Source organism: Chelmon rostratus, chromosome 23, assembly GCF_017976325.1.
Source record: "Chelmon rostratus isolate fCheRos1 chromosome 23, fCheRos1.pri, whole genome shotgun sequence".
In the NCBI taxonomy this organism is placed as follows: Eukaryota; Metazoa; Chordata; class Actinopteri; order Chaetodontiformes; family Chaetodontidae; genus Chelmon; species Chelmon rostratus.
In genome coordinates, this window is record NC_055680.1 from 10,723,213 (window position 1) to 10,732,693 (window position 9,481).

Below are 9,481 nucleotides of genomic sequence, written 5' to 3' on the forward strand. Positions count from 1 at the left end.
CAAACTGAATGCGAAAAATTCAGTATATGCAATTAAGTGGGCACATTCAACACAAACATCAGTGATGAGGGTTATTGTATAAATGCCATGTTGTATGTATATTAAGTTAATGTGTGAAAAGCGTCTCACCACTGGGCCTATCAACAAGCAACTCCAAAAATAATAGAACATCATGTAACACAATGCAGTGAAAAGGTGGGATAAACAGTACAGAATTAGACTCAATCACAGTTTAAAAAACATGATTTTATGAAGTTGAAAAAAAGCAGAAGTGCGTTCAGTTCGCAAAAGTACCATTTTATTCCAATAGCCAAGTATTAAAGTATTAGAGGTAGTATTTTTCTTCAGTGGAAAATGGAAAAATACAAAAGAAATCCAAAATCTAACTCAAAGAGGGATGTTTGCTGTGAGGAGTTACTTTGCTCAAGACACTTTGCCACCATGTGGAATAGATTGACATTTTGGGAAACGTGCTAATGGCAGCAGCCAGTTAGCTTAGGTTAGCATTAAGACTGAAAACAGGAGGTAACAGCTCACTTGGCTCCAAAGGTAACAGAATCCACCTACCACCTCCTCCTATGCTCACTAATTAATACATTATATCCCATGTGTTTAATCTGTATAAATATCTTGTGTGTAGGCCTATTTCTCATTCTTTGTACCTTTGGGCGGAGCCAGGCTAGCTGTTTTCATCAATTTCCAGTCTCTGTGCTAAGGTAAGCTAACCAGCTGCTGACTGTAACTTCATATTAACCGTACATTAACCGCTTGTGTGTGGTATCAAACTTTTCATCTAACCCTCAACAAAAAAGTGAATAAGTGCATTTCCCATAACGACTATTATTTTAAGTTAACACTGCAAAGCTACAAAAACTAATCAACAAATTCAATTTTTAAAACATGCAGAAACAAACAGATAAACACAACATAAGGTTAATTTAACATTCTGCTGCAACAGTCATGCAAATTCTCTTTTCCCTCTCTGCCCTGGTCCTGTTCTGTTAGACCTCACTATTGTATCTATATCCAGTGCTGCTAGGATCAAATTCAAAGTGGACTTGCTGGCACCATTAGCACATTCACTCAAAGGTCAAACAACCCCACAGTGGCACCAATAACCGGCATGCACCCAGAGAGACGTGAACCAACATTCAGTGCAAACTCTTTGGATGTGACTCTTGCCAGTTCCGGACAAGACACCAGCAGCGTGGCACAAGTGGGCCAATGCAGCTGCAAGCACCTGAGCGAAGTCCTGATCTGAGTTTCTCTGCAGCTCCGGCCCCCAGTGGTGTAGAAGTTTATCTAATCAGCGAAGGGGCATTTCAAGGGTGATGAGAGGCCACGTCATCCAGCCTGTGAGGGCAGATTATGAAATCATTTAACAGTGTTTAAGTGTGAAATTAACACATTTAAAGTGCAGTTTTAAACACAGTCCACAGCATTTAGGTAAAGCCCTGCCTGCTCCACTGACACTGCTTAAAAGTTGACCCCTGACCTCCCTAGAGAGTAAAAGAAGCATGGGCATCACATTTTCCTCAAGTGTGACCTTTACAGGAAGTATGACTACTGTCAGATGGTTCGACTGATTATCGTGCATGATTGAGCTGTGTAATTCATGAGAAAATATTGAAATTTGAGATTCAACTTGATCATTGGACCACATTGAAATATACTCACCAGTCTGGGCACTACTAGTAATTATGCTTGTTTTTTAACTCTCAGGATAAACTGAGGTTCCTGAGAGCAAAATATACATTTGTATATACAGTATTCATACTGTATGTGTTGTGAATGTGTGAATGTATGCTTGTTCCATTCAAAAGTACAAAAACAGCCTGTCATTGACATAGCACAGGCTAGAATATTGTGTCAACATACATTTTGCCTCATGGAAGATTTAATAGATTGCGCAGAGAGAACTTCTATTATCCTGGAGAGGCTGATATTTTTCTCATTTCAGGTACCCAATAGCGTCTTTAAAATTTGGCCATTGCCCATCAATGAAATCACCCTCTGTTATGTCAGTGTGACCTAAATATCAGGCTGCAGTTACTCATGTCATCATGTTGCCTTCAGGTGCTCAGCAGAAGCCAGTAGTTTTTCTTTAGCGCACCATACGTTACTGAACATTTTGTGTATGTCAAGTCAGCATTATTTGTGCAGCCCAGTATCACATACAGTAATACAGTCGGCTGCCCACATCAGCACCAGTCTCTGAACCTTTTATACCTGAAAAATAAAGCGCAATCAACTCAAGTACATTTCAAGTTTATTATCATATGGTTTAGTCTAAAACCAACAATGACCAATTCTAAAACAATCCCTAAGTCTACATTAACATGAGAAAACCTGTGCCCTTCTTAAAAAATCAAAATGATCAGCAGCATGAACAACAATATATAATGGCAAATTATGCACTCTAAATGTTTTAGCAGGGTTGTTATTTGTTTAAGTCTGGTGTAAATAATTGATCTCTTTGTATCCCCAAACTTCACGTTTTTGACTATGGCAGTAATAAACAAAACATTGTTGTTTATTCTTCAAACAAGTATAAAGCAAAGAAAAAACAATTATCTATAGACTGAGCAGCTATTATTATTAGCAGCTGTATTATCTTAACCGTGATGGGGATAATTGCATTGTACCGCCATGTCCTATGAAACTGACACTTTATTTTATGCATTCATTCTTGAGTGCCAATATTTCCGACGGTACGGGAATGCAGCAGTGGATTTCGCGAAATAGCGTTTTAACGCGTCAGGAGAGCAGGGCGCTCTGCGATTGGACGGACAGCTAAGGGATGATAAAGGTGCCCCTCCCCCTCTTTTCTGTGGGATTCCCCGACAACAACGTGCTTCGCTTTTGGCCCAAAATATTTTGACTTTTTCGGCTGTTCTAGCTTCTCTCCTGGGTAAGCACCGGTGACTCATCGCTCTCGATCAGCAGTAGCGGGACATACAAGGTAGCGTTGTGGTCACACACGTCCCATTCGTAAAAGTAAAAGAGCCGGGCGCCACTTACTTGTCCGATAAAGAAAGTTTTACGGCAGTTTAGCTAGTCGGTCGGATTCCGAAACGTAAGGCTAACGTAATTAGCTTGTTATGCTAACTCTGAGCTCGCTAGCCAAGCCAAAGACGGTTGTGCGCTGTGATTGCGGTGCACATCCTTGTTATACAATTGCTAGTTATTAGCTTCCAGTCACATTTTGGCATACGGTGAAGTTTTATCTGACGAAATACTATGAAAGTGGTCGGACGAAGCTAGCCTCATTCAGTTTGTGTAGGCCTCCTGCTCGGAAGAAAATGGACGGTAGCTAGCGTTAGCAGGCTGAAAGGTTTTTCGTGCTTTGTGTTTGGAGGGCAATTTGTGAAGTCAGTAGTGATGTTTGGGTTTCATGTCAAACCTTATATGTGTGAAATATTGGTGTATCCCGGGCCATTTTTGTGTGTTTTTATTTTTGAGAAGTCGTTAACTTACACGGCCTGAACGTTAGTCAGCAACTCCTACAGCGAAAGGCCTACTTTTTTGTTGTACTTTTTTCTGTTTAGTTAACTTATTTTAATCGACTGTTTTGGATGATGCACAGTCAGACAAAACGTCAGTTTTGGCTCTTGGAAATTGTGATTTGATATGTCAATTTTTTTTTCATTTCATACACAACAATCTATGAATTCAAAAATGTCGACAGATGAATTGATAATAAAAAAAATCATCATAATATTCATCATACACTACTTGATTAACTAGTCAAATGGAGATTTTGATAGAAAAATCCTGTTGTTACTTCTGTCTAATTCAAATTCGTACTTCCTGTTGATCCCCTCAGCGCTCCTGCAATCTTGGCTCTTCCTCATTTTCTCTCAGCGGTGAAAGGAGGGAAATTAATGATGGAAGAGCAAGGACTCGAGAGCCTGTCATTGAGCCAGAACCTGCCGCTGAGCCAGGACTCCTTTCGAGCTCTGTGGGAGAGCGTGTAAGTTGTGTTTTAAGAATAGATAGCACTTTAACATGTGTTTTACGAAAAAGGAAAAAAAGTTAACCAATACGTGTTTGTTTTTCTTGCAGAGTTACTCCCTCCATCTCCACCATTCCACATCAGCCTCCGTTGACTGACGTGGAAAGTGTGTGTCCTGAACCATGGAGGGAACATGAACACATGGATATGCTGGTAAGCACACCTACCCACACCTTTCTTCAAAAACGCTGATTTGAATTACTCACTCACTCACTCTTGTTTCTCTCACTTTAAGCTTATGAATGAGGAAGCGCTGACTGAGGGGTTTGTTGAGAATCTGTTTGAGCTGCCCCCGGAGATGTCCACTCCCCCAGCGTCTACCGTCCCAGTTACAACCGACTACCCGGGGGAATATGGCTTCCAGCTTCGCTTTCAGAAGTCTGGCACGGCCAAGTCTGTCACTTCCACTGTAAGTAATCCCTGGCCCAAGCTGTCAGAATTTTGAAATTCTGCTTCTTTGTTGACTTTTCGTATTTTTAACAGACTGGTAAATGTTCAGATCATTTCCAACGGTATACGTACCACATAGTTTTCTTATATACGCTCTGATCAATGTGAGACAAATTAGTACTTACTGCACATAGTGTCTATTTTTAATAGAATTTAGCAGCATTTAAGTGTTAGTCCATAAATGTGACTTAGAACAGATTGTCCTGCAACCACACATGGCAAGGAGCAGAAGTTTGCTGTTCGAGCCCCTCGCTGGAGAACAAAAGGGATTTCCACAGCTGCTCAGGTTGATGCGCTGTTCACTATTCAACTGAGTTTCTTCTATCCATCGTGTAATTTTTTAATGTAGAAACACTGCTCCTGTTGCATATTGTCTTACTTCGCTAAATTAAAGTTTAACTTAACGACACAGACTTTAGGTTTGGAAATAAAAAGGTTTTACGCTCACCCATGAGTCTCACAAGTTTTTATCGACCAGAAAATTCTTTTCAGTGTGTAAAACATTGAACACATTTAGAATAAATGGTTAAATAAAGTATCTTACCTTGGCATCATGTTAAAAAAAACCTGTTCTTTCGTATCTCTCATGTTGGCATTCATGTGGAATCTTATTCATTGTGACGATTCGCTAAATTTTATGGTTTAGAGTCAGTCACAAAGTTTGAGGAGCCAATGGTATTAATGTTTCCTCGGTGACTCACCCAGCAGCGCGTCACAGTTGGCCAGTTAAGTTGAGGTTCAGAATGTCTGCCCTGTATCTCCCGCCCCCTGCGACTTGTGCTGTGGCTGTGGGAGAGGTGAAGTCTGGTTGTAGAGCACAGCTCTGACATGACGGGACATGTTCCTGCACTGTCTTCCTCCAGCACAGAAAGGGTTAAAAACGGACAAACACAAGGTAAACTGTTGTTTTTGTAATTTGGTAAATCTGGCCTTCCTTATTTGGAGAATTTAACATAGTTTGTTTTTGGTTTCTTGGAAAAGAAAGATTAGTTAGACTTATTTTTAAGAATAGTGTTTTTTATTCTTAATAATGGTACGCCTTTTTTTTTTTTCCTTTTTCAGAGACAGACTTCAGACCAGTGCTTGGCATTTGAGTCCACAGTTATGTACTCACAGCTCTGCTGCTCCACAGGTAATTATGTGTGTGGCTCTCTCTCTGTGCTTTCTCTCAGTTTTCGGAGCTTCTTAACAAGCTGTATTGCCAGCTGGCAAAGACCACCCCAATTGAAGTGCTAGTGAGCAAGGAGCCTCCTGTGGGTGCCATCATCAGGGCCACAGCGGTTTATAAGAAGACTGAGCACATGGCTGAAGTGGTCCGCAGATGCCCCCATCACCAGAATGAGGACGGTAAGCAAAGTGTTTTAGTGAAAAATCGGCTTGTATGTTCCATGGAAGAATGTTTGTCTTTGCTAGAAGAATCTGGTCATGAGCACAGTTCTCTGTTTTAAATGGTTTTCATTTTTTAAAACCTTCTTTTCCATTCAGCTGCTGAACATCGCAGCCACCTTATCAGAGTGGAGGGCAGCCAGAGAGCCCAGTACTTTGAGGATGTGCACACAAAGAGGCAGAGTGTGACTGTCCCTTACGAGCCCCCACAGGTACTGCCCTGACTGCCCCACTCTACATGTCTGAGGGGGAACATGTCTACTCTTTCAAATGCCGTCATTTTCACCCATTCACATTTCCTCAAGTGTGACCTTAAAGCATTTCCTGTGTGAATATATGAACAAACAACTATCTGTCACCGTGGTATTAGCCTGAAAATTGAATCTACATGAAGTAATCCAGGAATGTGGCTCACATGTAAAAATTGGCTGCATTTTGGAAACCCAAAAGAGTCTATAAAGACTTAACAGAAATTAGTTCCTGGTGTTTTTCTCCTGTTTGTACACACTCTAACCAGCAGTGAATAAAAATGGTCCTCACTTCCTGTTTCAGTTGGGCTCAGAGATGACAACCATTCTGCTGAGCTTCATGTGCAACTGTTCATGCATGGGGGGCATGAATCGCAGACCCATCCTCACCATCCTCACCCTCGAGACTCCGGAGTAAGTCTTTTTTCTCTTTTACCAGACATTATGGGCAGTGGGAGTCTTCATGGATCTCCTGCGGATAGAGTCAAGAGATATATGGAGGAGAAGGGGTGACATAATGTAACAGGATATCTTGATAAACATTTTTGTCTGTCTTACATGTATGGTATTGCTAAGAATGTCCTAGTGAAGTCATGCATTACTGTTGCTGTTAGTTTGTGCAGCCTAGGAAAACATTTTGACCCTTTCCACTTTTCACCTTCCCAGAGGACTAGTTTTGGGCCGGAGGTGCTTCGAGGTTCGTGTCTGCGCATGTCCAGGCAGGGACCGTAAAACTGACGAGGAAAACAAATAAAAAGAGGAGAACGGTGCAAAACAAACTAAAAAACGAAGTATGTTTTTGTCGCATTACTTTTGGTTTCTGTTTCCATCCCTGCTTGCTGTTTCCATGCCAACCTCATTTTTGTGTCTTTAGAGAGCGTCCCGGTTCCTGACACGACTTCTGTGAAGAAGTCCAAGTCGGCCTCCAGTGCAGAGGAGGAGGACAAGGACGTGTTTGTTCTGCATGTAAGTTAAGATGCATGCTGTTATAAAGCTGGCCATCTTTACTGAGTTTTGCCTTGCTGTTTGATTAATTTACCTTTGGTTTCTCCTGCAGGTTCGTGGTCGTGAGCGTTTTGAAATGTTGAAGAAGATCAATGATGGTCTAGAGTTGCTGGACAAAGAAAGGTAAGAAGTGCATCCAGTAACTTTGCATCAAAACAGCCTGAATCCATTTCAGTGGGCTAAACTTCTAACATATTCTTTCAAGAATGTCTCAACATGGAGTTGAAAGTTTAAAGCCCCATTGGCACGAACATGTTTTGTCGTCTCTGACTGGATTTTAGCTTGAACTCCACTGCTACGTCTTGTGTAGATCATCTGCCACTAGACGTCGCCATGTTTAACATTTATGTGAAACCTGCTTTACACATTCAGAACATGAATATTTTTCCCCATGTATGGTGTGATGTAGACCATCACAACACAAGTGAATTAATTATCCACCAAGTTTTTAGTTGTGTAATGGTTTGTTGTGTGAGTTATTTTTAATATTGAGTTTTGTACATTTGCTGCTGATGTTGGCCTCTCAGTTTTTTGTCTGCTGCTCATTAGATCTCTGTAGAACACAAGAATTGTAAACAGTCGGCGGTACCCAACAGTAGTAATATGCAATATATCATGTAACCTTTATTCCTCATTATCCTGCCACTGCCAACATTCCCCCTGTATCTGGCAGGCGACAGACTCAATCCCTGATCATAAACACTATTTATTGTTTCAAAGTACAACATCATATCAGGTGCTGTGGCAGAAAGAAAAATGCACTTTCAAGGAAAATAACTTGTAAAAAGTAAACTTAAAAAATGAAGAACTTATCATTTGCACTCAATGCTCCCCAAAAAAAGATTGAGTAAAGCTTTTCTTGAACACCTTAAAAATAATTTTCTTGGATTTCACTGCCTTTGTGTATATATGCAGTCCAGTGCTTTCTGATTTTCAGTGTTGTCATTTAAATTAAAAGTCCATCACAATTGGCCTAATTTCTGGACACTCGCTGGGTTTGTCCTGCTTTCTTTCCACAGCAAAACCAAGACCAAGGTGAAACAGGAGATTGCTCTGCCTTCCAGCGGAAAGAGACTCCTGCAAAGAGGAGAGAGGAGTGACAGCGAATAAGAAGCTGGTTGCTTTGATCATGAGAACGAACATCTTTTTCCCTCCAAGCCATTGGGTTTATTTCACATTTTAATTCGACATTGGAACCCCAAATCACCTCCTGCCTACATACACCAGAAAACTTGAGCTGATAACTATACTGCCTGACCATTTACTCCATAAGTACTGTACAGTGACTGGCTGTTTTTTTACTTATGCCAATGAATAAAGGTTGAAAAGGTGACAGGGGAGAGCAGTTCATACTGTAGGCAGGCCTGCCTCCTCTTCAGTGCTCCCATTGCCTTTAAAGGTCCCGTCCCGAGATCTTTGACTTTTTGTTTTTCATGAACTGGATATCAGATTGGGACTTAATCATGTGTGAAGACATGTGTGATTATTCCATACCACGATACGAGTCACTGCCATCCGTTTGAAAAAGTGCAAAGTCACACTTGTAAACTTGAATTGGTGGTAATGTTGCTGTATTGCTGTACCAGAGCCCATGCAATTTCAATTACATTTACATCCAGGCAGACTCTCCTCTGTCTGTGAGGAGCCCAAATGTTTCATTCCAGCTCTCATTAGATAAGCTGCGCAGGGATAAAAATGTTAAGAACACCTGAACAAATGTAAGGCCAGATTAAAGACTACACAGGCTTGACTGCATGGACCTTGGTCAGTGGGGCTTTTTCTAATTAATTTTTCATGTTTTTTTTTTTTTTTTTCCCATCACAAGATGCTGTAAACAGATGGTAGCCCCCCCACTCTTAAATGGCGATGATTCGGCTTGCAGGGAACATGTATTGTCAGGATTTTTGTGAAAATTAACAGTAGATTTGGTAGATGAGGGGCTGGCTGGATCACCCCAAAAGCTAATCAGCTTTTAGTATTTTTTTAACTTTTTTATATGCAGCAGACCGCAGAAAGTGTTGCCCCCCCCCCCCCCCCCCCCCCCCCCCCCCCCCCAAGACCATACAGTTAATGAAATACCCAGCACTTCATTTTCATGTGACCAATCAAAGCTGTCAGTGCAACCATTTTTTTTAACACTGCCAAAAGCATACTTAAAGGCATTTCTTTGTTTTGTTTCTGTATCTTTATACGTTATTTTGGGAATTTAGTTTTATATAAGAGGTTTATCTTTCAACATTGTTCAGTGTCATTGTTTTTTCATGCCTTCTTTTTGTACTAATTTGAATTTTGTAACTCAAAGCTTGAAGCCAAAATAAACGCGTAGTGCTCCTGTATTCTGTTACACGACACACGTAAATGTTTTCTGTCTTTGCAT

General features: G+C 40.9%; 1 protein-coding gene across 1 annotated transcript; it reads left to right on the top strand.

The window, feature by feature from the left end:
* The first annotated feature begins 2,820 nt into the window (after nucleotides 1-2,820).
* Nucleotides 2,821-9,453, top strand: tp53 (tumor protein p53). The gene is given in 11 exon segments (XM_041964611.1): nucleotides 2,821-2,911; nucleotides 3,827-3,973; nucleotides 4,066-4,168; nucleotides 4,251-4,424; nucleotides 5,638-5,812; nucleotides 5,951-6,063; nucleotides 6,404-6,513; nucleotides 6,766-6,890; nucleotides 6,974-7,065; nucleotides 7,157-7,227; nucleotides 8,124-9,453. Coding segments are annotated over 10 exon segments (1,143 nt in total). The 5' UTR covers nucleotides 2,821-2,911; nucleotides 3,827-3,884; the 3' UTR covers nucleotides 8,215-9,453.
* The last annotated feature ends 28 nt before the right edge of the window (nucleotides 9,454-9,481 follow it).